At 56.9% G+C, this 27,094-nt stretch overlaps 11 protein-coding genes across 11 annotated transcripts; 5 read left to right on the plus strand and 6 right to left on the minus strand.

Moving 5' to 3' along the window:
* Positions 1-328: 328 nt before the first annotated feature.
* VTJ04DRAFT_3352 (uncharacterized protein) lies at positions 329-2,233 on the plus strand (the record flags this gene model as incomplete). Its single annotated transcript, XM_069361243.1, has 1 exon — positions 329-2,233. The coding sequence occupies one exon, from the start codon at positions 329-331 to the stop codon at positions 2,231-2,233; it is 1,905 nt and encodes a 634-aa protein (XP_069221873.1).
* A 585-nt stretch (positions 2,234-2,818) lies between these two features.
* VTJ04DRAFT_3353 (uncharacterized protein) lies at positions 2,819-3,649 on the minus strand (the record flags this gene model as incomplete). The annotated part of the gene is made up of 1 exon (XM_069361244.1): positions 2,819-3,649. One exon carries the CDS (start codon positions 3,647-3,649, stop codon positions 2,819-2,821), a length of 831 nt encoding a protein of 276 aa, XP_069221874.1.
* Positions 3,650-3,895: 246 nt separating this feature from the next.
* On the minus strand, positions 3,896-4,732 carry VTJ04DRAFT_3354 (uncharacterized protein; the record flags this gene model as incomplete). The annotated part of the gene is made up of 1 exon (XM_069361245.1): positions 3,896-4,732. The coding sequence occupies one exon, from the start codon at positions 4,730-4,732 to the stop codon at positions 3,896-3,898; it is 837 nt and encodes a 278-aa protein (XP_069221875.1).
* A 1,956-nt stretch (positions 4,733-6,688) lies between these two features.
* VTJ04DRAFT_3355 (uncharacterized protein) lies at positions 6,689-8,240 on the plus strand (the record flags this gene model as incomplete). Its single annotated transcript, XM_069361246.1, has 2 exons — positions 6,689-6,821; positions 6,886-8,240. 2 exons carry the CDS (start codon positions 6,689-6,691, stop codon positions 8,238-8,240), a joined length of 1,488 nt encoding a protein of 495 aa, XP_069221876.1.
* Positions 8,241-9,322: 1,082 nt separating this feature from the next.
* On the plus strand, positions 9,323-9,773 carry VTJ04DRAFT_3356 (uncharacterized protein; the record flags this gene model as incomplete). Its single annotated transcript, XM_069361247.1, has 2 exons — positions 9,323-9,501; positions 9,650-9,773. The coding sequence occupies 2 exons, from the start codon at positions 9,323-9,325 to the stop codon at positions 9,771-9,773; spliced, it is 303 nt and encodes a 100-aa protein (XP_069221877.1).
* A 1,169-nt stretch (positions 9,774-10,942) lies between these two features.
* VTJ04DRAFT_3357 (uncharacterized protein) lies at positions 10,943-12,189 on the plus strand (the record flags this gene model as incomplete). The annotated part of the gene is made up of 2 exons (XM_069361248.1): positions 10,943-11,204; positions 11,279-12,189. The coding sequence occupies 2 exons, from the start codon at positions 10,943-10,945 to the stop codon at positions 12,187-12,189; spliced, it is 1,173 nt and encodes a 390-aa protein (XP_069221878.1).
* Positions 12,190-12,575: 386 nt separating this feature from the next.
* Positions 12,576-13,401, minus strand: VTJ04DRAFT_3358 (uncharacterized protein; the record flags this gene model as incomplete). The annotated part of the gene is made up of 2 exons (XM_069361249.1): positions 12,576-13,053; positions 13,160-13,401. The coding sequence occupies 2 exons, from the start codon at positions 13,399-13,401 to the stop codon at positions 12,576-12,578; spliced, it is 720 nt and encodes a 239-aa protein (XP_069221879.1).
* A 1,251-nt stretch (positions 13,402-14,652) lies between these two features.
* On the minus strand, positions 14,653-16,239 carry VTJ04DRAFT_3359 (uncharacterized protein; the record flags this gene model as incomplete). Its single annotated transcript, XM_069361250.1, has 3 exons — positions 14,653-15,796; positions 15,864-16,035; positions 16,107-16,239. 3 exons carry the CDS (start codon positions 16,237-16,239, stop codon positions 14,653-14,655), a joined length of 1,449 nt encoding a protein of 482 aa, XP_069221880.1.
* Positions 16,240-16,768: 529 nt separating this feature from the next.
* Positions 16,769-19,051, minus strand: VTJ04DRAFT_3360 (uncharacterized protein; the record flags this gene model as incomplete). Its single annotated transcript, XM_069361252.1, has 3 exons — positions 16,769-17,056; positions 17,128-17,394; positions 17,459-19,051. The coding sequence occupies 3 exons, from the start codon at positions 19,049-19,051 to the stop codon at positions 16,769-16,771; spliced, it is 2,148 nt and encodes a 715-aa protein (XP_069221881.1).
* Positions 19,052-19,612: 561 nt separating this feature from the next.
* On the minus strand, positions 19,613-23,071 carry VTJ04DRAFT_3361 (uncharacterized protein; the record flags this gene model as incomplete). Its single annotated transcript, XM_069361253.1, has 5 exons — positions 19,613-19,659; positions 19,714-20,182; positions 20,248-22,180; positions 22,241-22,717; positions 22,965-23,071. 5 exons carry the CDS (start codon positions 23,069-23,071, stop codon positions 19,613-19,615), a joined length of 3,033 nt encoding a protein of 1,010 aa, XP_069221882.1.
* Positions 23,072-25,112: 2,041 nt separating this feature from the next.
* Positions 25,113-26,549, plus strand: VTJ04DRAFT_3362 (uncharacterized protein; the record flags this gene model as incomplete). The annotated part of the gene is made up of 3 exons (XM_069361254.1): positions 25,113-25,236; positions 25,299-25,644; positions 25,703-26,549. 3 exons carry the CDS (start codon positions 25,113-25,115, stop codon positions 26,547-26,549), a joined length of 1,317 nt encoding a protein of 438 aa, XP_069221883.1.
* Between the last annotated feature and the right edge of the window lie 545 nt (positions 26,550-27,094).

Genomic DNA, 27,094 nt, shown 5'->3' on the forward strand with positions numbered 1-27,094 from the left:
AAGCCAAACCTTCAGCAGCCCTGATTGGCGGCTCCTCACTGAACGGGGCAGATCCATGTCCGCTGTGTCGTCATTCCAAGGCTGCAGCTCCCGCTTCACTTCCATCATCTCAACCCGACCTGGACATACTAAGATCTGGAACCTCACTTGAAACAACGTCGTTGGCGATTTGGCTGGTAGCCCACCCTCTTGTCGGGTGTATATCCCCGACTTGAACTCGCTCATACCACCCACATCCGCTGGCCGGCATGGGATATACACGCTTCGGACAGAACTCGTTCAAAATACCAGACAATGCGCCAGCCCAAGGATCAAGACGCCTCTGACAATGGCCCCGGAAAACGAAGCTGAGAAGCCAGGCGACGGGCCGCCCGACGTGACACCAGAGACGGATAATAATGATAATAAATCACCCTCTCCTCCGCCTCTTCCTCCCCGTCCCATCTTGCCAACCCACGACACCGCCCCATCCAAACCCACCACCGCCGTCTCGTCCATCGACGTAGCGACCCTGTCCTTCCCGGATGGTTCCCGGGGCACCTTCACCACGGCCACTCGCGCCGTGTCCACTCCGGTTGCCAGCGGGTACGTGACGCCCAGCCGCGATGGCGCCGACCTGACAGATGCCATGAGCATCATGAGCTTCGCTCCGACAGCCCGGCCCCCTGGCGACCTGGCGAGCTTGGTCGCCGGCCGTCTGAACCGCAAGAGCCGCGCCTGGAACTTTCTGAGGGCCCAGGCGGAAACCGGTCAGCCTTTCGAAAGCATTGAGCTCGGTGCTCCGGGTGACCTGGCCGGCTTCGAGCACGAGTTCGACGACATCCCGCCCGACCAGCCAGACCAGGTGAGGATGGCCATCTGGAAGTCCAAGATGAAGCACTACATGATCCTCTCCTCTGCCGGGAAGCCCATCTACAGCCGCCACGGCGACTTGTCTCTGGTCAACGGCTACATGGGCGTGGTCCAGACCATCATCTCCTTCTACGAAGGCGCCAACAACCCCTTGCTAGGCTTTACCGCCGGCAACGTGCGTTTCGTCATCGCCATCGAGGGGCCTCTCTACTTTGTGGCCATCAGCAAGCTCGGCGAGAGCGACGCCCAGCTCCGGAACCAGCTCGAGGCCCTGTACATGCAAATCTTGTCCACCCTTACCCTGCCTACGCTCCAAAACATCTTTGCCCATCGACCGTCTACCGATTTGCGGAAACCCCTCGAGGGCACCGAATCTTTGCTATCGTCGCTAGCCGATAGCTTCACCCGAGGCTCGCCCTCCACATTGTTGGGTGCGCTGGAGTGCCTGCGACTGAGGAAATCCCAGCGCCACGCCATCACCAGTGTCTTCCTCAAGAACCGCAGCGAGAAGCTCCTTTACGGGCTTATCGTCGCCGGAGGACGACTTGTCAGCGTCATCCGCCCGCGTAAACACTCCCTCCACCCTAGCGACCTCCAGCTCATATTTAACATGCTCTTCGAGTCCGGCAACATCAAACCCGGCGACGGCGAGAGCTGGATCCCGCTCTGCCTCCCTGCGTTCAACAACCGCGGCTACCTTTACATGTACGTCAGCTTCTTCGACGACGAGGAACCCGCCTCTTCACCAGGAACCACCACCACCACCACCACTACCACCGACATCGCCCTAATCCTCATCTCCCCCGACCGCGAATCCTTCTACCCCCTCAAAGAAATGCGCGACAAACTCGCCGCCCAGCTGACCAAATCCGGCCACCTCTCACTCATCCGCGCCGCCGCCGCCCAAGGGCGTCCGACCATCCAATCCATCCTCTCCGACGCCCCGACACCAACCATCGCCCACTTCCTTTACAAATCCCGCGCTAACGTGCAGTTCTGCATGTCCTCTCTCGCCACCCTTTCCCCTTCCTCCTCCTCCCCCTCACCATCACCACCCCAAGGAGAAGGAGGAGGAGGAGGGAGGGAAGGCGGGGAGAGGAAACACGAAGATACCACCCTCCTCCTCGCCCGCCGCCGGCTCATGAGCATCTACCACGACCTGCACGCCGCCGCGCACGTCAAGCACGCGCACCTCCGCGTCCTGCACGCCGTCGCCGACGACGCGGCCAGCCTGGCCTGGATCACGCCCACCTTCGAGCTGTACTGCGTCGCGGGCCCGAACGCGTCGCGCGCGGCTATGGCGAGGGACGCGAACCGCGTCGCGCAGTGGGCGAGGAGGGAGGAGGAGAGGTTGTTTATCATTGGAGGTGGGGTATTTTGAGCTCTATCTTACCTCCGGACTGTGTCCGGATGAGATGGATACTACGTACTACCCACTTAGTAAAGGTTGGGTTGGAGAAGAACGGTGACGAGGGTGTTTGGGGAAGGGGGATGGAGTTGGTTTGGGTTTGGATATTCCATGCATGTTTGGTTTCTTTTGGTTGAGCGGGTTGCAATATTTCCATGTTGCGAGGATAGACGCTGGCGTATCGTTCACGGGGATTAGTTATACACACGTACACGAACCATGCACGGCATCGGAAGGATGTTCTATCATAACTGTCGCTGCTACTACGACTACTACTACTCTTGCTAGAATATATACCCCTTGTTATCTTATCATCTACTTTTTTTTTTCCTGTTTCCAATGGCAATGCAAGGTCTTCTCTTCAACACCTCTCCCGACCAGCCGATCTGGTCCTGACCGTGTAGACGTAAGTACCCGTCATCTTTCAGGCAACCAAGCCACCCACCCCATCTCAGACCTTTGGACTCCCAATGAAGACACAGCTCCCAACCAGGGCTTTTCAATCTACCAACCTCAAGTACCTAGGTACTTACCTACTAATAAGTAGCTCATCAATACCTACCGCGCACCCCTTCTTCCCCTCGTCACCAGCCTCCCCACCCGTACCACCACCCTCCTCACGCAACCCCTCCACCGCCGCCTCCGGCGTCCAGTCAGAGCACCACCGCAGGTTGCCTCTACCTCTATCTCTGCATCTGTTTCATGATGTTCCACACCGCCGCCGCCGCCGCCGCCGCCGGCAGCAGCAGCAGCAGCAGCAGCAGCAGCAGCAGCTTTGATACCCACTATTGCCACCCCATCATCACCGGGGTCCCTGCCTGTTGGAGTTGTAGTTGTTTCAACATTCTCAGCCTCAGCCTCAACCTCCGCTTGCGCCTCGGCGATCAACCGTGCCGCGAGATCGGGGAAGCGCTTTTCGAGTCTGCGGAGGACGCGGGCGTTGAGGTTGGAGGGGTCGGGGAGGAGGGTTTGTGGGGTAAGGAGTTTCGGTTGGGTTGAGACAGGGGCGGGAGGTGAATTGTGATGATGATGGTGTTGGTCTTGGTGGTTGTGATTTGGACTGGGAGAGGTTGCTGGGATGGGATTCGTGTGGACTTCGATGGAGGTGAGGTGAGATGCTGTAGAGTTCGTCCCGTCAGTGGCGGTGGGTGTTGTTTGGCGGCTTCTACAAGAGACAGCGCCGCGCCGGACACGGAGCTTGAGCCTCTTCCCTGGAGAGGGGAGGGGATCGGATTCCTCGGAGGAGGTGCCGCTGGGCTGGCGTCCGCCAGTACTTGGTGCTGTTCTTGCTGGGTCGGTTGGCGTGCTAGTGTGCTCTGGAGCATCGAGCGCGGGGATGACTTTGTTGTGTGTGGTACTGAGTTCTTTCGGCTTAGCTGCCTCGGCCATGCCTTCTTCTGAGGTTGGAGTTGGCGAGTTGCCTGTCTCGAACGCCCTAGTGGCAGCAGGTATGTTGTGCCCGGGGAAACTGCTCCCTATTGAACCCACGGAGATAGCCGAAGGGACGGTTCGCTTCGGAGTCGTCGCAGTTTCATCAGCAATTCCAGTGCCACTTATCTTCGAGCGGCTCGGCGTGGTCTTGCACGACCAGTTTTGGTCCTCCCGTTCAAGCTCGAGAGCATCCGTTCCAGATTCCTAGTCAGGATCATCTGCTTTCTTGCAGTCTGGGAAACGGGTTGACCGGATGGATGATGAGCCCGGGAGTAACTCGACACCCTGCTCATCGTGAGCATCCCGACAGCTCTCAAGAAAAACCCGTCCGACTGGGGTTGCGGTGGAAGAACGACCAGGCAGCCAGGGACGGCCCCGATTGTCGAAGTTGTCGATGGACGTCAAGCTCACGGCGCGCATCACGGGATCGGAGGTGTACGGATCAAAGAAGCCGCGCGCTTTCGAGTCCCAGATACTGGCATCGAGCAAATGGTCTTGATCTTCAGCCTCAACCACGGATCCTGGACGGGCCTCGAGGAACCGGGTGCCGTCAGTGAATACGCGGACAGGGCGTCCTTCTAATGCTGTCTGTGGTCGTTTCGGTCCCCGGAAGCTTGCCGAGCTAAATGCCGTAAAAGAAGACGAGCGACGGTCGCCTGCTGGGCCCGAAAAGCCCGAGAAGCGGAGGTTAGAGCGGATGCTTCCATAGTTCTTCAGGGAGAGGAGGTCAGCATCTCGGTACGAGGGGAGAGACCTCCTGTCATCTGGGATATCCAGCTGTTCTTGGATGGCAGGTGTTGGGCTCGGACAAGGCAGGTCATCCTTCTTGCATGGTGCTGGTTGTACCGGTTCTGGAACTTGGTTGATAGAGGGTAAGATGCCGATGGAAAAGGCTCCAATATCACCCGTCTCTGTCGACTTCCTAAGGATGCTATCCAACGGTGAGGGAGAGATGAGTTGGAATGAAGTTTCGCTGACGTTCTGGAGGGGACGGCGAGGTGGTGATGTCGGGCGCGAGGGTTGATGAACATGTATGTCCATGGCGAGAGAAGGCAGAATGCAGAGAGGTGGAAGCTGGAAGTCGAGTAGCGAGTTGAGTTGCAGTCACAGTCACGTTGGTAGCAATATGGATGAGAACGGGGCTTTAAGGCGCTCAGTGCTGTGATGTTGATTGTGGCGGGAGTGTCTTGACAGCAAACCCCTGACGTGGAAATGTGAACCTGGAATGTCGCGGGAGTCATTAACGGCAATCATCGAACAAAAGAACTGGAGCAAAACGTAAACAGTGGAATCAGGACGGGGACCGGACGTCACTTTTTTATTATCTCTACCCTGCTCGCCATGAACCTTCAGGAAGGTGAAATAGAGTTGCAAGTGGTGGAAGGTGCAAAATGTGCACCACGCAGAAGTATAAGGTAGGTTACCTAGGTCAGGTATGGATGGACGCTCAGCTGCAGACCGTCTTCAGCTCTCTCAATCATTGTTGTTATTATTCTTCACTAAAAGCAACTTCAACCGTCTAATCGTTCAGGTATTCTTCTCTTCCTCTCTTTTATCCCGGATGTTTTTCATTTCTTTCTTCTCTCTTGTCCTTATACTTTCTTTCCTTGATATACGAGTAGAACCATCTACTTCACTCCCCATGATCCTAATCGCAACCTGTCCTCCTGTCTTCCCCAGAAATGGACAGCAATGCATCTTTTTGCTGATCCCGGAAGATTGAGGTGATGCTCGGTGTCACGGACCGAGATGCTCCATGCGGCTCGCTGGCAGCCTTCCGACGCGGGCCCGAATAGCCGCACGCATTTCACCCGCTCCGTCTCGGCCGGTAGACTACCGTCCATTCATACTACTCAATTGACATGGAACCGGGCCATCTGGCCTCGTGTCAATTTGGGTGCTTACCCGTCTGATGTTCCTGCAGCCACCACCATCATCACCATCGTTGCCAACCTCAAGTGAATCCAGATTCAGGCTTTACAATCAACAATCTGGTAGTCTAGACTCCCCTCCATGTCTCCATGCCCCTCCAGTTCCTAAGGGTAGATAACACACATGTCAGCCATGAATAAAATCACTTAGCAAGACGTGAACAGAACTGAACACATGGAGTTTGACACGCCATGCACTCCCGAGACCACACAACGAGAGACACGCAGGGCTGACCCGGCTGTGTCAAGTCTCGAGGCGTCTTCAGTTGGAGCCAGGCTGGCGGAGAGTGAGGCGGCCCCGCGGCACCTGCATCCAACGTCTCCAAAATGTGGAGTTGGCGGCATTGATGACATGTCCCGGCGCACTGTGTAAATGCAAGTCTCGATGGGAGCAAGGAGCCTTTCAATGCACAATCCCTCGTCCCCAGCCTCCGAAACAAAGGCTATTGATGCCCCAACTCGGAACCGGATTGTGTCAAGTTGAGCAGGGCGCAGACTGTACGGAGTAACTCGACTGGAACAGCCATCTGCAACACGGCAAACAGTGACATGCCTCCCAACCTCCCGTCCATGGATGTTTGGCGGGGAACCGAGGCTAGGGACCAATTCACACTGTCCCTACCCCACCCCACCCCTGTCAGATAGGCTGAGACGATGGAAAGGACACTTGTTTTCAACAGCTCCAACACAGCGACGGCCTGGATACAAGAAGACAGAGGGCCGCTTCTTTCTTCTCCTGCTTTGGGTGTTTTTCTCCATCTTCTCTTCGAGCCAGAGGCCCCTCCACCAAAAGTACAAGGCTCATCATCCATTGTTTTATCGTCTGTTCTTTTCTGCCTTTAAGTAGCCCAGGGTGAGTTTATCTTCCTGTGTGCAGTTTGCCACGAATCCCTACACATTCTGCCCCGCCTACATCCTCCCACCTCCCACCTCTCCTCCATTCCACTTCAGGCAGCTCCTTTGCCCTCCCACCAAGCCTCTTGTCACCCAATTCAATCCAGGCACAATCGTCAATTCCCTATATACGCGGCGCAGCCTGCTTACTCAATCCACAGAAGGAACCAAAATGCACAAGGCCACAAGGTACGCCCTCGGCCTTCTGGCCGCGGCCGCCGTCGCCACGGCTTCGGATGTCATCCAGCTCAAGAAGGACACCTTCGACGACTTCATCAAGTCCAATGACCTTGTCCTTGCTGAGTGTAAGTTTCCCAATGGGTCCCCACACCGACCAATGGCTCGTGCTAATCACCAATCCTGAACCAGTCTTCGCTCCGTGGTGCGGCCACTGCAAGGCTCTTGCTCCCGAGTACGAGGAGGCGGCTACCCAGCTCAAGGAGAAGAACATCAAGCTTGTCAAGGTCGACTGCACTGAGGAGACCGACCTCTGCCAGGCCCATGGCGTCGAGGGCTACCCGACCCTCAAGGTCTTCCGCGGCCTCGACAATGTCTCTCCCTACAAGGGCCAGCGCAAGGCTGCTAGCATCACCTCCTACATGATCAAGCAGTCGCTGCCCGCCGTCTCGGACGTCACCAAGGACAACCTTGAGGAGTTCAAGAAGGCCGATAAGGTCGTCATCGTCGCCTACCTTGACGCTGAGGACAAGGCCAACCTTGAGGTCTTCACCAAGGTCGCGGAGAAGCTCCGCGACGACTACCCCTTCGGTGCCAGCACCGACGCCGCTCTGGCTGAGGCTGAGGGTGTCAAGGCTCCCGCCGTCGTCCTCTACAAGGACTTCGATGAGGGCAAGGCCGTCTTCTCGGAGAAGTTCGAGGCTGAGGCCATCCAGAAGTTCGCCAAGACCGCCGCCACTCCTCTCATTGGTGAGGTCGGCCCCGAGACCTACGCCGGCTACATGTCTGCTGGCATTCCTCTTGCCTACATCTTCGCCGAGACCCCCGAGGAGCGCAAGGAGCTGAGCGACAAGCTCAAGCCCATTGCTGAGGCCCACCGCGGTGTCATCAACTTCGGCACCATCGACGCCAAGGCCTATGGTGCTCACGCCGGCAACCTCAACCTCAAGACCGACAAGTTCCCCGCCTTCGCCATCCAGGAGGTGGCCAAGAACCAGAAGTTCCCCTTCGACCAGGACAAGGAGATCACCTACGAGGCCATTAAGCAGTTCGTCGAGGACTTCGTTGCTGGCAAGATCGAGCCCAGCATCAAGTCGGAGCCCATCCCCGAGAAGCAGGACGGCCCCGTCACCGTGGTCGTGGCCAAGACTTATGAGCAGATCGTCCTGGACGACACCAAGGACGTCCTGATTGAGTTCTACGCCCCGTGGTGCGGCCACTGCAAGGCTCTGGCCCCCAAGTACGACGAGCTCGGCGCCCTCTACTCCAAGTCGGAGTTCAAGGACAAGGTCGTCATCGCCAAGGTTGATGCCACGGCCAACGATGTCCCGGATGAGATCCAGGGCTTCCCGACCATCAAGCTCTACCCCGCCGGCGCCAAGGACAAGCCGGTTCAGTACCAGGGCTCGCGCACCGTCGAGGACCTGATCAAGTTCGTCGCCGAGAACGGCAAGTACAAGGCCAGCATCTCGCCCAAGGCTGACGAGCCCAAGACTGAGGAGGCCAAGGAGACGGCCAAGGAGACTGCGGATCATGACGAGCTCTAAGCGCTAAGCGCGGGCTGGGGAATGATGTTTCTCTTGGTAGGCAAAGAGATATGAACATGTATTCTAGCAAAATGGATTTCTTGGGTTTTCTTTCCTCTGTCACTATGTTGGTCTCTGGGATGAAAAGGATGAAGAGCGTGCCCAGGATTTGGACTAGGGATTGTTTATGCGTATGAGGTTCCTAGTTATGGCCATCCATCTGCTGTAATGAAGTTGATGATGATGAATGCCTTTCTCTCGGTACTACGTAGAGTTTGTCGTGGGGGTATATGAAGTTCCTATGCGCTCATCATGCCACCGTCATGAGCATCTGAATTCTGCCGGGCTTGACCGCCCAAATTCGCGGGTGATCTGCCGCTGCCCCTCCGTCTCCTTCGTCTGCAATCTGGCCAACTACGGGAACCAGCCAACCGTTCTTGACGCCCACCCACCACGACAAGGGCCCTAACCCGTGAGCCGTTAAGCTTTGTGACGGAGTTTCTTGACCGCTTACGAGTTTATTTTATTTTGGTTGCCACGTTTTTTCTGCTCCTGATCTTCCAGTGCGGTGAGAGTTGGTTTGATTCCTTTTTATTGTGTTGTTTCCCCCCTGTTCGTATTTCCCTCGTTTTCCTCTTCCTCTAAGAAAAGCCCGACCAGTCCAGTCCAGTCCAGCTCCAGCCAGGTCTATACCTTACCTCAGGCAGATACTGGTACCTAACAAAAACCAATCGGCGTCGCAAGTCAAGCAGCTCCTATCAGACCGGAGACCTACTTAAAGGTCGAGCGTTGAGGCAAAAGCGGCCAAGCAGCAACAGCAACAACACTCAACCTAACTTGCTGACTAAGCCGGGTGACGTTCGGGACAAAGCGACCTAGGGTACAACATACCTGACCTGACCTACGTGCCTGAACTACTACGACATATCTACCTCACCAAAACCCAACCACCAACCGAGCAAATACTCGCTCAGTTTGCGAAGACGCTCGCGTTGTGTTTCCGCGTCATCTTTCTTGGAGGAGAAGGCCCGAACCACAACCAAACTTACTTAAATCAACCTATACCAACGACAGACGAGCCAGCGACACCAAATAAAATGACAATGGCCTCGCGACTTGTCACCCCTCTCCGCTTCCTCCGCCAGCCTGTTATTGCCGCTGCTGCGAGGGGAAGTGCAAGGCCTATCAGCTCGACGGCGAGAAGGTTGGAGGCGATTGCTGCTCCTGCCAGCGGTGGTGCGCCGTTGGTGGCGAGGAAGCCTGTTGGTGCGCTTCGTGGGGGGTAGGTTCTCTCTCCATCTCTCTGTCTCTCTCACTTTCGTTATATCGATGGAGCGTCGGCGTAGGAGGAGATACCCATTGATCTCTATCGACTATGAGCTTCCCACTCAAAGACCACTAAGGTGCTAACATCTGCTAACTAAACACAGGCTCTTCGGCTTCTTCCTCGGCAGCTCCCTCGCCGCGGGCGGCATCTACTACTATGCCATCCAGGACTACAAGGCCTCGAACGAGCTGCTGACTGAGGACATTTACGTGCGTGTTTGCATCTGAGATCCCCTTCCCTTTTCCCTCCATTTTCTTCTCTCGCTTCGTTGCTTTTCTTCCCCCATTTTGCGTTTATTTTTGATCCTTTCCCCATTCCTTTTTTTTTTTTTTTTTTTTTCTTACCTCGCTTGTTTTTCTGCTCGCTGAACTGGAATCTGGGATTTAATGATACGACCTGCTGCTGCATGACCATTTCCGCCCGCTCACACCTCCTCTCCCCCTCCCTTCACTCTCCCATCCCCCCTCCGGGCTGATGGCCCGGAGTTGATTTGTGCGATGCGTTGTGATTTTTCGACAGAGATGATAGAGAGAGATGATAGAAGAATAGAGAAAAGTGGAGAGATAAAGGGGTGAAGAGTTAGACAAGATATGGGGAGAAGATAGATGATGGTTTGCTTTTCTGAGACGGGAAGAGAGATCATAGACAAAAGAAAAGCGTTAGACGAGAACAGGGAGGAGGCTGGTGGTTAGGACCTGTAATGTTTGTTCTTGCTGAGATCCTGGCGATGGGGACTTAATTCGCGGAGGAGGGAGAGGGGTGGAGAGGAGAGGAAGTAAGGGTTGGGAGGCGCGGTTGTTTATGGAGGACAAGAGGCTGCACACTTCATCACTTTTTGTTTTTTTGCGTCGGAGTTATTACTTTGCAAGACGAGGCAGTCGTGATGATGAGACGTTTGAAGCTGACACCTGGCGTTTCTGGCGGACAGGCAATGCAGCAAGCCGTCGAGCGACTGAGCCAGTATGTGACGACGTTGGAGGAGAGGATGGAGTCAATTGAGAGGAAGAAGAAATGAGTGGTGTGATGATCATGGATGAGGTTGAAGGAGGAGAGGAAAAGGGGGTTGGGTTTGATAATTGGTTGGAAAGCGGAGGAAGACCTGAGTGTTGAGGGTGGCCATCTGGTATTGAATACATTGACGCCTGAGTGAACTAAATGTCATCGGACATGTTGATATGTGACGTCCCTGAGTTGGTCAAGTGTCCATGATGAAGCCGTCTTGTCGGCCCTCCGACCGGACTTGGCTGCCCGGATGGACCCCCGTCCTGGATCGGCGACATGTGGGTCCCGGCCCGGCAGCTCAAAAAGCTGGCACCATGACGCGCTTGGCCAAACCTCACTTCGACATGCACATGCACATGCACACCCCACATTCCAGGTTCCCTCCACCTCCAACATGGACAACTTTGGCGTCATCGAAATCGCAAGCACCACCACAAAAACAACACCAGGATGGGCATACGTTCCCGACACGGGCCCCACGGTGCCCGCCGCCCTTCAGCCGACAAACCGCAAACGCGCCGCGCGAAACCAGCCCGCCCTGACCCTGTCTGACCTCTCGGCCCGCGAAGAGACGAGACTGCGCAAGGAGCTCGAGGCCCTCGACAAAGAGAGCCACAGAGATGTCAATATTCCCATTCCGCCGCGGCCGGGGAGGGGTATGTAGTCCTCCTCTTCAATTGTCAGCACTAAAAGAAACCCATCGGTTCTAACTAGTTGTTCTCCCCTCCAGCTCAAACCAAACACACCCCCAACGTCCGCAAGATCCTCCAGTCTCAAAAAACCTTCGCCAACCACCTCGATGACTACCAAGCCATGCTGGCCCTCGCCGAGAGCAACCCCGCCGCCGCAGCCGCCATGGCTGCCGCCCAGGCCAAAGCGTCGGCGTCCTCGTCCACCCCGTCCGCCGCCGCCTCCAAGAGCGCCTCTCCTGCCCCTTCTTCATCCGCCGCGGGCACCGGCTCCAGCGCCCCCGCCGGGTCTGCTGCCATGAGCAAACGAGCTGCTGCGGCAGCCAAACGCGCGGCGGCGAAGGAGAAGGCGGAGCAGGAACAGAAGAAAAGAGCCGCCGCCGCAGCAGCGGCGGCGGCGGCGGCAAGGCAGACGCCGAAGAAGAGCGAACCTCCTGAACAAGAACAACAAGCGCAGCGGAAAGGAGAGGAGGACGTGGAAATGACCGATGCCGCTCCACCACAACCAACCCCATCCCAACAACAGCAACAACAATCAGATGGTTCAACCCAGCCAACACCAATACCAACAACAACAACAACAACAACCCCTCTCCCACAAACCTACCCCCGCGAAAGCCAAATCCTCCCGCCCTACCCGCGCCCCCCGCCGCGCCCACACCCGGGGGACACCGACCCCCTCCTTATTTCACGAGTGCCCGCCTTCCCGTCCGACGACGAGCTGCGCGCACTCATGACGGCGCCGCCGCTGAGTTATTTGGAAGCAAGGGCCAAGTGGCCCGGGGATGGGGAAGATACAAATGGTGGAGAGGCAAAGTATCCGGTTAGGGTGTTTTGCGCGGTGTGTGGGTATTGGGGACGGGTGAAATGCATGAAGTGCGGGACCAGGGTGTGTGCGCTGGAGTGTTTGGAGACGCATAGGGAGGAGTGTATTACGCGGTATGGGTTGTGAATGGGATGGAGGGGAGGGGAAGAGACTGGTTTAGGTCATATAGGTCGTCATGGGATGGATGGGTTGGTACGTTTGTCGAAACGGTTTTTTCCAGCGTTCACTGAGGAAGCATGTATTATACCCATTCTCGGTTGGTTCGGCATGACATTCCACAGGTCGTTTAAACCACATCACAAAGGACCCCGACTCTTCGTTTTGATCTCCTAGCGAGGGAGGGGGAGGGACGTATCAGAGGATATCCTGAAAAACGAAAGAAAACCACGATGTAAGAGAAAACACCACCCAAACCAAACTACGAACCGAACAAAAACCCGGCCTGACAACAACCAACCCATCTGACACACCAGAACACACGAAACCCTCTCATGGATAGATACAATGAATCCTTACGCCCTCCTCAACTGGAACCAAACATCCTCCCGCCTCGTCGCCGCCCCGACACAAACCGCCTCAAAACTTCCCATCGGACACACCGCCCTGGCCGCGGCCACGCATGCCGCCCACGCCTCCTTGGTGACGTTGATCGTCGCTTCTTCTTCTCCTGCCCCGGCGGCACCAGCAGAAGCAGGTGAAGAAGGAGAAGAAGAAACACCGGAATGGGAGGAGGAAGAAACCGCCTTCTGCTCCTGCCCCTGAGTTGTGGTTTGTGTTTGGTCCTGGATTTGGAGAGCCATTCGGCGTCTCCGCCTCTCAACCGTCTCGAGCTCAAACACGGCCGAGCCCACCCGCCCTACAGTCTCCGCCCCGACCGCGACGCCTCCATCACCCTCACACCGGCGGTTGTCAGAGCTCCTGCCGGAGGAGGAGGAAAAGGAGGGGCAGGTTGCGAGCGTGGCGGCGTGTTCATCGTGCAGGAGGATTCGCCTGTATCAGGTCAGGTCAAGTCTAACACATTGTTGCTTCATAAAGACCCAATTGTTGACACTAAAAAAGGAAAGAAAAAAACAAAAAAGGAGAAAATCTAACGTACGCCTTGGTGTCCAAACACTTCACCTCCCTCACGCCCCCGGCACGAACGCCTACCCGCCGGCGAAGGGCCGACGCTTCGTAGTAGGATTGCGGGACGGTGACGCGCGGTTGGTTATATTTTTCGTACCAGGGCTGGTGAGGAGCAGCGAGGGTAAAGGAGGAGAAGAATGAGAAGAGGAAGAGGAGGAGGAAGAGAGGCTGTAGATGGGTTCGGGTTCGTGCTGGTGGTCGGGAGGAGGACATTTTTGGGGGCGTCGCTGTTTGTCTGGTGTTCTGGCGGTACGGAGAAGTAGAAGTAGTAAGGATGGGATAGGGATATCTGGGTGGTGTTGAGAGAGGGTTGGACTGGATCTTCGTCGGGTTATTGTCACGTAGGGCCGAGGGACTGACTGGAAGCCTAGCTTCAAGTAACGAGTGGAATAAGAAGCCCGAGCACGGCTCGGCTTGGAAGCACGTCGATCGATCACAGACCGGACTGGACGTTCGACGGGGTGGAAACGAAGGACGATGCCCGCATCTAGAGGAGGAGTTCACCGTATGGTGGTGGTGGTGGTGGTGGTGGTGATGCCCAGCAAACACAGAGAGTGGATGAACGGGGTGAATATCTAAGATCACCAGCAAGAGGAAGAGAACAAAACAATACCTAGTTCTTTCCCTTGCTACCAACCTGGCCAGAAACAGCTTCACCTCAACAGTCCATAACTACTCCCATACATTCATCATCCGATCTTGTTACATCAGGTTTCTACTACCCACATTCTATTGCAGGTACTCGTAAGTGAGGGAGCACCCTGGATAGGATCCACGCGGGGATCGCCATACACATCGCAGATCCCGAAACCTGATTTGATCGACGGAAACGATATGGAACCTGGTTTGGAAACGAGGATCGCCTCAGAGAATGGTACTGTGCCGTGCTTCAAGACTTTCAGGGGAGGGCCCATTTATCTGGGACATGCTGGCATAGGATGGGTATTTGCCGATGAAACACTAGCGAGAGACCCCGATTGCGTATGCCTCAGGTACGAGTAGATACTCCGTACCTAAGGTACCTAAATATGTATTTCAAGACCCAAGGATGGTTTCGTCCAAGGAGAGCATAATTCTCTATGGCATGATGATCATAGCAAGAGTTCCTCTCGTAAGTACACTTAAAGTCGTTGTCTTAACCTCAAGCATTGCAAGCAGCGACATATGTAGCTGAAGAATGGCGGGTTGTGTTGATCCTTCAGGACATCCTCATCAGACATCTCCTGAGTGAATGAGCGACCTAGTTACCTAGGTCAGGCCTCGGAGAACAGCGAGTCATGAACCCCTCCGCCAGGCGTCTCACCTTCATCCCAACAACCCGTACATACGTAACCACAAACCACCTCCTAACACAGCCACTTCAACAACCCGTCTGATTCATCTCGTCATAACCTCATACAACACCACAGACACACACACTACTGTAAAGTGCTAACCACCTACCCTACCCACCTTTCCCAACCCTCACGAGGAAGACAACCCACCCCCAGGCCTCCTCTCCCCACAAACACCACAAACACCACAGTCACCTGCATTCCTGTACTTGGACCCACGACACGTCTCGCTCATGCATGCCCACGATCCCAAGAACCCTTTAGCCCCAAGTGTGTTGCCGCACATGGCGCATCTTGTCGACCAGCGTTCGTTGGCGAAGGTGCATACGGAGCAGGCCGAACTGCTGGAAAAAGCTACTGTGTCTTGCTTCGGAGGAGGTGGCGGCGGCGGGTCTTTGTGCCGTGGCGGCGCGGGTTTGATTGCTGGCCTCGGTGCTGGTGGGGTGTCGAGGAGCTTTTGTAGTGCTGTCGAGGATGGTTTGCGGATACTTGTAGGCTTGGTCAGGTCTTGAGGTTTGGGACCTGACGATGATGATGATGATGATGTTGTTGACGTAGTTGGTATAGCTGGGTCTTTCAGACCCGGCTTTGCCAGCCCAAAGCTCCTCAGCTCGCGCAGCTCGTCCTGGGCATCCTGATCCTCGGGGTTCTCGTCCTCGCAAACCTTGACCAAGCCTCTGCCCTTGGAGTCGACGAGTTTCTTCCCATTAATGTCCACGGCCTCAACCCCCGAGATCGACTCGTCGTCATCGGTTTCGTAGTCGCTTCCGCTTTCCGTTTCGGACAGCTCGATAACCTCCTTCTTCTCCTCTTCCTTCTTCACCGCCTTCTGCTGCTGCTCCAACCTCGCCAACGCCGCCGCAGCCCTCAGCTCCCTCCCCCTCGCACTACTCGCGACGCGGGGCTTGGCCGTCACCGTCTTCCCCTCCAGTTTCTTCTTCACATCAGCGTCCTCACCCAAGATCACCCCGTTGGCGCCAAATTTCTTCAAAATCCTTCGCTCCTTCTGCTCCTTGTACGACAGCGCGGGCTTATTACCCGTCTTGCGCTTGCGCGCCCGCGAGCGGTAGGTGCCGCCGCAGAGATGCTCCGGCAGCAGCTCGTCCGGGCCGACCGTGTTCTTCTCCCACTCGCCCGTGGACAGCAAGGCGCCGCGGCCCCAGAGCCCCTCGCCCGTGTATCCGCGCGCCCAGAGAGCGCGCATCTGCTCGGCGTAGTGGTTGCGGACGGCCCAGAAGGCGCGGGAGTGGTTCATTTGTTTGCAGTGGGCGAGTCTTGGTTGGCGGGGGTTAGTTGGTCATGTCTGTGGTAGACTGGTTGGGGCGGGGGGTTGAGACATACTCATGCATCATGACCATCTGAACATAGTGGAACGGAAGCCAGTGTCCGGACCGGGACTTGAGTACCAGCTGGATGACCTCACCGGCGTTGAAGTTACGGCCGACGAATTCCGGGTTGGGCTCGTACTCCTCGAGCGACATGACGGAGAGGTGGTGTTCACGCATGATGGGAACTGGGAAGGAGGGTAGAGTGTCAACGCTGCGCTTTTTTTATCGGGTTGTAAAAATAAAATCCAAAACTCACCGCATTGTGCCGCAATCCTCTCGAGAAAGTCCTGTGCAATCTTCTCGTCTGGGCCCTTGAGCGGCTTGATGAAGACGATGCGGTCGTTGGGCTGCGACCGCTTTGCGTTGATGCGCTGGATCCCGATAGGCATCTTGACATGACCTGGTATCCAGAAGGATGCTCTGGATGATGAAGCCCTGACAATTTTTGGATGAAGTTGAAAGAGACCAAAGAAGACGCGATGTTCGAAAGGCAGCCGCGCCAGTTCGACGCCTGGTCACGTGACACCCTTTAGATTCGCCCCGGAATGCTCCTTTCCAAACATGTAGATGGATGCCCGAGGGTAGGCTGGTCTTTGGGAAGCTACGACCTTGTAGAAGATTTGGAGGGCCATTTCTGGAAAGTCCTTGGGTTGGAGGGCTCAGGGTTTCCATTTTCATCGTTGAATCCTCAACTCATGGAATGGAAACTCCTCCTACAGTCATTTCAGGGGGACATTTCACAGACACTTGACGAAAGACCGGGAAACAGAGCCCGGGGAAGATTTATACTCCTCTCCATAAACTCAGGTAGTTGACAACATATCCACTTCATGCCATGCTCTTCTCACTTAACCCCGTCGATGCCAGCCCCTCTCCAACATCCTCTCCATCCATCATCACCACCACCAGCCTCCAAGTTTACCTCCTCCTCAACCCACCACCACCAGGACCACCATGCCCATGCCCCCCAACATCCGCAAGCGACACCACCTCGCCAATGCCCGCCGCCTCCTGCTCCTCTTCCAGCAAAGTAATCTCCTCGCGGCAGTCCCACCACTTCTTCTCCGACAGCTCGAACGCTTTCGCCTTGAGCTCCTTGACCGTGAGCCCCTCGACGGCCACCCCTTGCTTGCGCAGGTCCGCCAGCAGAATCTCCTGCCACTCGTTGGAGGTGCGCTGGAAGAAGTCGCGGCGGGATTCGAACGGCTGGGAAACAAGAAACTCGTTAGTATGATTGGGGTCGGGAACAGAAGAAGACCAAGGGTAAAGAAACTGACCCGTGGGTGTGGAAGACCATCATCAACCGGTGCGGCGACGGCAGATTCGGGCTCTTCTTCTTCCTCGGCCGGAGCGGGAGCTGCTTCTTCAGCTTTCTGCTCGTCTTGCTGCTGCTCCTGCTTCTTCTTGCGCTTGCTCGGCGTGTAGAGCTGCTTCTTGGGCTCTTCATCAGCCATTTCGACGTCGCCGTCCGCATCCACCATTTCCTCGTCTTCATCATCTTCCTCTTCGTCGTCCTCGTCGTCATCTCCCTCGTCTTCGGACTCCTGCAAAGACCGTCAGCAAAAACATCCCTCTCCCGAATCCATCCTCCAGAAGAAAACCACTTACAATCCAGTCATCCACCGGCCGATTAAAGATCTCCTTGCACCCATCCAGCTTGACCAGATCGATCGCGTACAGATCATCAAATGTATACTCGCGATCCCCCTTCTCAAATGTGCCCCCGTAAATATACAACACATCCTCCTGCACCGCCAACTGGGCATTAAACCTCGGATGCGGGAACTCCATGCTGACCGGCATCTCCCTAACCTGTTTCTTCTCCTCCTTCTCCTCCTCCTTCTTCCCTCCAAAATCCGCCTCCATCCCGTCCGCATCATCCTCAATCCCCGCCCCGGCCCTCAGCGCCGCCAACTGCCGCAACAACTCCTCCTCATTCTCCTTCGCCCTCGCCTTGCGCCCGCCAACTACCCTGTCACTCCCACCTCCTCCCCCTCCGGCAGGCTTCGCCCTCGGCTTCCGCAGCCCGACCTGCATGAACCGGTTCCGCTCCACGTTCCACGCGAACAGGTCGTTAAAGAACTCGCTCTCGATCGCCTCCTCGCTCTCCTGCACGTCGTGCACCCCGCCAAACAGGATCCCGCGGCCCTTGTGGAACGCCATGGTCGCGCCCGCGCGCGGAGGGTTGGGCGCGTTGGCGGGCTTTTTGCGCCGCTCCCAGCGGACCGTGGGCGGCGTCCCAGAGGGGGCTTCAGGCCCTGGCGGGGTGATGCGGAGGAAGAAGCAGTCGGTGTGGATCATGGGTCGTAGAGAGGTTCGGGAGAGGGCGTGTTGTTGCTGTTGGTTCCCCTTCTTTCCGCCCTGGTTGGATTGCTGGTTGCCTCCAGCGTTAGGTTTGACGCGCGAGTAGCCGCCGTACAGCACCGCGCCCTGGTCGTGCGGGAGCAAGGTGAAGGACGACCGCGCGTCGGGCTTGGGCTGCGCGGGCGGCAGGACGGGGCTGTGCCAGACAAAGTTTGTCGTGTCGTAAATCCAGAGATCGTTGAGATATTTTGTCTGGTGCGCGGTATCCTGGAACCCGCCAAACAGGATGATGTACTGCTTGAAGTACGTCATGCGATGGCCCGACCTCGCCGGCGGCGTCTTCCCCTTCGGCTCCAACCGCGTCCACTCCCGCGTCGTCGGGTCCAGCTTCCAAAAGTCGTTGTAGTGGTAAAACGTCCCCTGCTTGGGCGAGCTGAATTCCCCTCCAAACAGGTACACGGCGTTAGCCTGATTCCCGCCCCTCGTCCAAGCATGTCCGCTCCGCGGCAGCGGCGCGTTGGGCGACGTCACCACCCGCCACTCGTCCCGGTCGATGTTGTACACGACCAGGTCATTGAAAAAAGTCGCGACGGAGCCGTTGAAGTACTCCCCGCCAAAGAGGAGGAGCTCGCTCGACTTGGACGGGTTGGCGAGGATGGTGGCGTTGGCGCGGGCGCGCGGCGGACCGTCGACGACGGTCTCGGTGACCTTGTGGAACTGTTCCTGCTGCCGCTTGTACTCCTCCAGCACGGCATCGAGGTCGACGTCCTCGGCGTCGCTGCCCTCGAGTTTGGCCTGCTTGTTTTTGGCCTTCTTCTCGGCCTTTTTCTCCTGCTTCTTCTTCTTCTCCTCGAGCTTGGCCTTTTTGGACTCGGACTTTTTCTTGTCTTTGGCCATGGTGGTCAGGGAGTTGGGGTTTCTGTTGAGTGCTCGGGTGTGTGAGTTATTGAAGAGTTGAAGTCCTGGAGACAAGAATGAGTGAGGTGTGAGTTGTGAAGTTTGAAGCTGGAAATGCGGAGAAATGCTCAAAAAGGGAGAGGTTTCGATGTGTGTGAGTGGAAAATGGGTCCACCACCCCCGACCTGCCACTGCATCATGGCCACAACATCTGCCACTCAGCACTCCTCGAACCACTGGCTATGAAAATTCGACAATATAATTACCATGGCGTTCATGACAGTGACCTTTCCATCAAGCGTCAGGTACTTGCCTATCTCTGAGTTGGAGTATAAATTTTGTCTTGAACCCCGAGCATGGCGAGGTCGAGTTGCCCCTCATTACCCCGCCAAACACTCAAGACACCACAGCATAGCAAGATGGACCATGGGAACAACCCATGAACTTCAACCAGAAACCTGAATTTTCTGTTTTTCATTTTTGATTCTCTCCATAGAAGCACTTTTAGCCAGCCCCCATATATCTAACCTCCCAACCCCCGGTAGATGCTGCAGACGCCTCCTATAGCCGGTGTGCTCTATGTCCTGTCACCCTCAACTCATCGCTCCCTGACCAACCCGTCAGACACCGCTCCTCATCATGCAGAGAGGACTCTTACGCACGGAAGTAGCCGTTCTCCTCCAACCACTTCTTCACATCCTCCTTGTCCCTCTCCACCCACGAGATCTTGGACCTGATCGAGTCCAAGCTCTGCGCCAGCGACTGGTCGAATCCATTCGTGCTCTTGCCCTCAAAGAACTTCTCCACCTCGGCGATCTGCTCGCGCTTGGTGAAGCTCGACGTGAAAATCGTCACCAGGCTGCCCAGCATCGACAGTGCCGGCGGGAACCGCTTGACCAGGTCGTCCCAGTTCTCCTTCATCCACGCAAACAGCGCGTTGATGCCCTCGGGGTGGCTGCGCAGCCCGCCCGTCGGCATATAGATGTCCTGGTCCTTGACCTCGCCGTTGACCAGGAGCTCGAGCGTGCGCTTGATGAGCTCCGGGTCCTTGGCGCGGCCCAGGCAGCGGAGTGCCGTGTTGCGCACGTCGCTGTTGGTCGAGGACCGGTAGAAGTTGAGAATGGCATCGTACTGCTCAAGAGTCAGTCATCAAGGTATTTATGAGGAGAAACACACAGGGAAGTAACCCAACATACCTCCTCCTTGCCACCATACTTCAGCGCCATGCTGAAGACGCTGCCCCTGAGATTGGGGTGAATGGCCTCCTTATCTCCCTCGACAAACTTCTTGAACATGTCCTTGGCCGCATCGATGACGACCTTGTCGCCCGAAAGACCGGCGCTGCTAAACATGAGCGCCTTGAACTGCTGGAGGATGTGCCCATCCTCCTCCGAGAACTGCCAGCCCAGCTCGTGAGCCTTGGCGCTGACGAGATCACACAGGAACCTGTCCAGCGCATCCCGCTCCTCCTGGCTCTCAAAGATCCACGCCGCCTGCACCGACGAGACGCGCGCAATGATCTCGTTCCACACCACAAACTCGGCCTCGGTGTTGAAGCCCTTGAGCAGGCTCAGCACGCCCGAGGTGCTCTGGTAGCCCGAGGTGGCCAGGGCGCCGGCGTCCGCGATCATGCCCGCGCGGTCCTCCACGCTGAGCAGGCCCTGCTTGGCCGCCTCACCCAGCTTCTTGAGCCGCTCGGGCGAGTAGGCGGTGCGGTACAGGCCGGTGTGGTTGGCGTTGAGCTTGAAGAAGTCCGTGTCGGGGACCGGGAAGGTGGCCTCGCGCTTGTCGAGCGTCTGCGACACGTCGACGCCCTCCTTGGTGCGCAGGCCGAGGAAGACGGGATAGATGACCTGGTCCTCCTCAGGCTTGGTGTCGCCGGTGCGGAGGAAGCGGTTCTGCTTGAGGTGGATGGACTTTCCGTCCTCGCCCTCGGAGACGGTGACGACGGGGAAGCCGACGTGCTTGGTCCACACGTCCATCACCTCATCCAACTTCTTGCCGCTGGCGTCGGCGAGCGCCGCCCACAAGTCGCCCGTCTGGGTGTTGCCGTAGGCGTGCTTCTTGAGGTAGCGGCGGACGCCCTCAAGGAAGGTCTCCTCGCCGAGGAAGGTCGAGATCATGCGCAGGACGCACGAGCCCTTGGAGTACGAGATGGCGTCGAAGATCTGGTTGATCTCGTCGGCCTTCTTGACGGGCACCTCGATAGGGTGGCTGCTGCGGAGCGAGTCGAGGGCGAGCGCACGCTGGAGGTTGTCGACCACGTACGTCTCCCAGACCTTCCACTCCGGGTAGAAAATGTTGCACGAGTACCACGAGGCCCAGGTGGCGAAACCCTCGTTGAGCCACAGGCCGTCCCACCAGTCCATGGTGACCAGGTTGCCGAACCACTGGTGAGCCAGCTCGTGCTGCACCACCTCGGCGACGCGCTCCTTGGTAGCAGCACCGCTGACCTTCTCGTCCAGAAGCAGGTCGACGACGCGGTAGGTGACGAGACCCCAATTCTCCATGGCACCCTGGGCAAAGTCGGGGATGGCGATCTGGTCCATCTTGGGCAGGGGGAACTCGATGCCAAAGACCTTCTCGTAGAACGCGAGGGTCTTGGCGGCCAGGTTCAGCGAGAAGCGGCCGTGCTCGATATCCTGGCTGGGCGGGGCATAGACACGAACGGGGACGCGGAACTCGTTGGTCTCGATGTAGTTGAGCTCACCGACGACGAAGGCCACCAGGTAGGTGGACATGAGAGGCGACTTGTTGAAGTGGACGGCCTTCTTGACCTTGCCCGTCTGCTCAGAGACCACCTCGGTCTCGGAGGCAACGTCCATGTTGCTCAGGCAAGTCAGGTGCTTGTCGGCGATGAGGGTGACGGTGAACTCAGCCTTGAGCGACGGCTCGTCGAAGCAGGGGAAGGCACGGCGGGCATCGGTGGGCTCCATCTGGGTGACGGCCATGACGCCGGTGCTGCCGTCCTGGTTGGTGTAGGTGGAACGGTAGAAGCCGGCCATCTTGTCGTTGAGCTGGCCAGTGAACTTGATCTCAAGCTGGGCCTTGGATCCTTTGACGAGGCCATTGTCAAAGGAGAGGGTGCTGACCTGGGTGTCCTCGTTGTACGAGACCGAGGGCGAGGAGCTGTATTGTTGAAAAAGAGTTAAGATTAGCTCTACGGGAAGTCAAGGCGGCCTGACTAACCTGACGGTCTGGCCGCCTGAAGTGATCTTGGCGCTATGGATGTCAATCTCGAGGGTGTGCAGCGAGATGGACTTGGAGTCCTCGGCGACATCGAGGTCGATGACGACGGTGCCGTCAAAGGTGAAGTTCTCAAAGTTGGGCTCGAGCGTCACATGGTAGTGACGGGGGATGACGTTGGCGGGCAGCAGTTCCCGGCCCTGCACGTTGACCCCGCCCGCCATTTCGGCAGCAGCCGCATGAGTTCTGCACATTGTGTGACGGCGGTAGGAACAGTGGCGGACTGGAACGGTGCCGGGACGGAGCTTTGGGTAGGTATGGGAGAGCGGACGATGGCGGGAGTGGGAGAAGATGGGAGCAGTTGGCGGTTGTGACGGCGGCAGAGACGGAGACGGTGACGGTGACAATGACGGTGTGGTGAGGGGCAGTAAGGGGAGCTGCCTAGGTGCGAGCGAAGAGTGGTAGCGGGAGCTGCAGTAACTGCGGGGAAGACATTACTATTAGCAACTATACTTCTGGGGCAACATGTGCCACACTAGGTATGAGCCCAGTGTAAAACCGCCACAGGATGGATCGGGTGCGGGTCCCGCGAGTTGCTCAAGACTGGACACACAGCAGGCCAATTCGATATCCATCTAGATGATGAACATCTGCCTCATGTTGTGCATATTGTTTCCAATTCGGCGGGATTGTATGTGAGTCAAGGACGTAGGTAGGGTAGTCATACCGTGGTGCAAGACTCTTGGGTGTTTGGAGGGGATGATTCAATAGCAAACCAGCCGATCTATGCGTTCCTCGACTGGCTCGGCCAGCAGAAAGAAAAGAGCGAAACATGGTGAAAGAAGGGACAATTCAATTATAAATGAATGAAAGCAGTCATTAAGATAAGAAACTCAACTTCCCGACGGATTTCACAAGTCTCTTCTGAACTCCCGGAAGGGGCATCTGACTGCCCTCGCGGTAGCAGTTTGTTCCTTCTGAGACGGAAAACTTTCAGGTCAGACGGCAATTGCCTGGAGTCGCGGGGTTGGTCCATTGTCAGATCCGGCAGGTGCCGCATCCCGCTTACTGCTTTCGGAAAGCGGTCAGCCCTGGTGAGCCGGTGGGGAGGCTGGGCTGACGTTCGATTGACAAACGCTTTCGCTCGGGAAATCACTCAGGTTCCCTTTTTGAGCAACAATGCTTTGTCTCTTACGAGGTGGATTCAGGAATGCAATGGATCCTCAGTCGCCGGGTGCATCCAGCGCTTCCAATGCCTTGACCTGCCGGAATGAAGACGGTCAAGCTTCTCGACCACCTCAGGTCACTCATTTGTCGTCCACGGCCTGGCCAAATCCAACAGGGGAAATGCTTCCCTTCAGATGGCGAATTGCTGCCGGCTCTGGAATCGTCCCGACAGGACCAGCCTCCCAGGAAGAGAGTTTCTCCTCAGAGTCGACGGTTTGCTCAAGTGAAGTCGCCACTTCATTTGCTTCTTCGCCTCCCGTCGACTGTTGAGCAAGCCAAGGGCACCCCAAGACAACCAAGCCAGCTTGATGTTTCCATCCGCAACCCATCGGTTTCGGTGTGTCCACTTTGAAAGGCCTTGGCCCGTTGCTAAGCCCGCCGCAGTGGAGCCCAGGAGCTCGAAGCTCAGACCCTGTTGAGGCTTGAGCTTTTGCTTGGGTGGAGGGGTCCTGGTCGTGGAGGGGTTGACAGCGAAAAGGAGGGGCACATGGGCCAGGGATGCACCTGAAGGCCGGGCTGACACAGTGAATTTTGGAAAGGGCGCGTCGACCGCCAACACGAGGCGATCAACGCCGTGACTCATGGACGATGAGACCCATGACATGACTCTTCAGCCTTGTGAATGATGCTCGGGATGCGGGATGCCCGGCCACCGCCCGGCGGGATAACAGCGGACAGCGGACAGCGGATGATGGAATTTCCACGCAGGTTCCAACCATCCCCCAAACAAGCAACGCCAGCCAGGGATGAGCTCCGACAACGGATGCTGGGGGTACCTGAACCCCCGCGCTCCCCCAATGTCAGCAAATGGAATCCCCCAAGCAGAATACCTTCAGACAAGAACTGCGCGGAAAATGGGAAAGGAAATGAGATGAATCCGGGCGCAATGACCCCAAATGACCCCAAGATGGGGGCTGCATGTCATCGCCCGAGCCATGTGTTGATGGAAGCTGGATGTAGCTCCAGATGGTCCCACGATGCTCTGGTGTCCGATTTGCTGGGCGGGCCATACAGTAACAGCGTTGTATGACGAATGCGCCATAACAGCCACTAACACGGGTTCAAGATGTGCCCTCCCGCTTCCCATCACCCCACCAAATCCAGATCCCTGCCCCTCCTTGGCCGATCCAGAGGCACCTCAGCCGTCTGGAACCTGAAAGCTTCGGACAAATCATCCTCTCCTCGCATTCTCTTTTATTCTCGCAACTTTCCTCCTTCTTCCACCTCAACTCGCCCCGACCGACTGACCGACTTTCAACCTCAGACACGATCCACGACACACACAGGTATGTGATGAATTCGAGCTTCAACCTAGCTTCAACCAAGCTTCAACCTCGCCCCAACCTCGCTTGCATCAAGCTCCCCTCCTCCCTCTGCCTACCCCTCTTCACTTTATTGTTGTGTTTTGATTTCTTGCTGCCTCTGCTCGCGATCCATGGAGGCAAACGGCCTGTCTCGACGGTTTCTCTGCTCGAATGGCAGGGGCACTGGTCGAGACATGCCATGTAGACCGGGCTGGGAATGGCTTCGCCTTCAAACCCCATTGAGCCACTCCCCAGCTCGTCGACCATCTCGGGCCCTTACCAAAAAAAATTGATTTCAATTCAACCGTGCCGCCGATTGCTGACTCGTTGCAGAACTGCCCAACATGCCCATCTCCAAGATCCACGCCCGCTACGTCTACGACTCTCGCGGTAACCCTACCGTCGAGGTCGACGTCGTCACCGAGACCGGCCTCCACCGCGCCATTGTCCCCTCAGGCGCCTCGACTGGTACGTTTGCTGACCTAGCCTCTATCCACCCAATTGGCCTGCTGACATGTAGGGGAATCTAGGCCAGCATGAGGCTTGCGAGCTCCGTGACGGCGACAAGTCCAAGTGGCTCGGCAAGGGCGTTCTGCAGGCTGTGAAGAACGTCAACGAGGTCATCGGCCCCGCTCTCATCAAGGAGAACATCGACGTCAAGGACCAGTCCAAGGTTGACAAGTTCCTCATCGACCTCGATGGCACCCCCAACAAGACCAAGCTCGGCGCCAACGCCATCCTCGGCGTGTCCCTGGCCATCGCCAAGGCCGGTGCTGCCGAGAAGGGCGTTCCTCTCTACGCCCACATCTCGGACCTTGCTGGCACCAAGAAGCCCTATGTCCTCCCTGTTCCCTTCATGAACGTCCTGAACGGCGGGTAGGTTCTCTCTGATAGTTACCCTCAAACAATTCGAGCTGACCAATCTTTCCCCTAGCTCCCACGCCGGTGGCCGTCTGGCTTTCCAGGAGTTCATGATCGTCCCGTCGGCGGCCCCCACTTTCTCCGAGGCCATGCGCCAGGGTGCTGAGGTCTACCACAAGCTCAAGGCCCTGGCCAAGAAGAAGTACGGCCAGTCGGCCGGCAACGTCGGTGACGAGGGTGGTGTTGCTCCGGATATCCAGACCCCCAAGGAGGCTCTCGACCTCATCACCGAGGCCATTGAGCAGGCCGGCTACACGGGCAAGGTGCACATTGCCATGGACGTTGCCTCGAGCGAGTTCTACAAGGCCGACGTCAAGAAGTACGACCTGGACTTCAAGAACCCCGACAGCGACCCGTCCAAGTGGCTCACGTACGAGGAGCTCGCCAACCTGTACGGCGAGCTCGTCAAGACCTACCCCATCGTCAGCATTGAGGACCCCTTCGCCGAGGACGACTGGGAGGCCTGGAGCTACTTCTACAAGACCCAGGACATTCAGATCGTCGGTGACGACCTGACTGTCACCAACCCCCTGCGCATCAAGCAGGCCATCGACCTCAAGGCGGCCAACGCCCTGCTGCTCAAGGTCAACCAGATTGGTACCCTGACCGAGTCGATCCAGGCTGCCAAGGACTCGTACGCCGCCGACTGGGGCGTCATGGTGTCGCACCGCTCGGGCGAGACGGAGGACGTCACCATTGCCGATATCGTTGTGGGTATCCGTGCGGGTCAGATCAAGACCGGCGCTCCGGCCCGCTCCGAGCGTCTTGCCAAGCTCAACCAGATTCTCCGCATCGAGGAGGAGCTCGGCGACAATGCTATCTATGCCGGCGAGAAGTTCCGTTCGGCTGTCAACCTCTAAGAGGTTGTTGAGGGGCTTCGGGTCGGGAGAGACCGGAGGTTCGGGATGTTTGTAGCTGCAGCCAAGAAGAATGGAGAAGATGGAGATGGCGGAGAAAATGGAGACTATGGGGTGGTTCTAGATTAGGAATCAGGGAAATACCAGGCCAAAAGAGCCAATCTTTGTAACAATCAAGTGTGCCTTGTAAGGTAGTTGTGTCTGTCGATGTGTGTGCTTGAATCTCTCTACGTCAGCGGTACGTACCGCCACAACGAGGGTGACCAGGACCAAGGTGCCAAGACAGCCCACCATCTGCCAGCCGTTGACAGCTGGCATTTGTTGCTACGGCGACGAGTCCACTTTCATGCACAACCCAAACAGAAACAGGAAAGTGGGCTTTTTTGATTTGCCGCGACCCAATGACCCCGCCAATCTCGCCCAAACGCGTCCCCTTTGCCATCAACTGTCCAACAACTCGGAGAGAGGCGGTGGGTGACACAGCTTGTTTTTTTTCCTCTCTCTTTCTCAAAACCAAGCATCGACATCCCACCACCGTCCGCCGCCTC

Source organism: Mycothermus thermophilus (genome assembly GCF_041956435.1).
Source record: "Mycothermus thermophilus strain CBS 625.91 unplaced genomic scaffold VTJ04scaffold_2, whole genome shotgun sequence".
NCBI classification, from domain to species: domain Eukaryota; kingdom Fungi; phylum Ascomycota; class Sordariomycetes; order Sordariales; family Chaetomiaceae; genus Mycothermus; species Mycothermus thermophilus.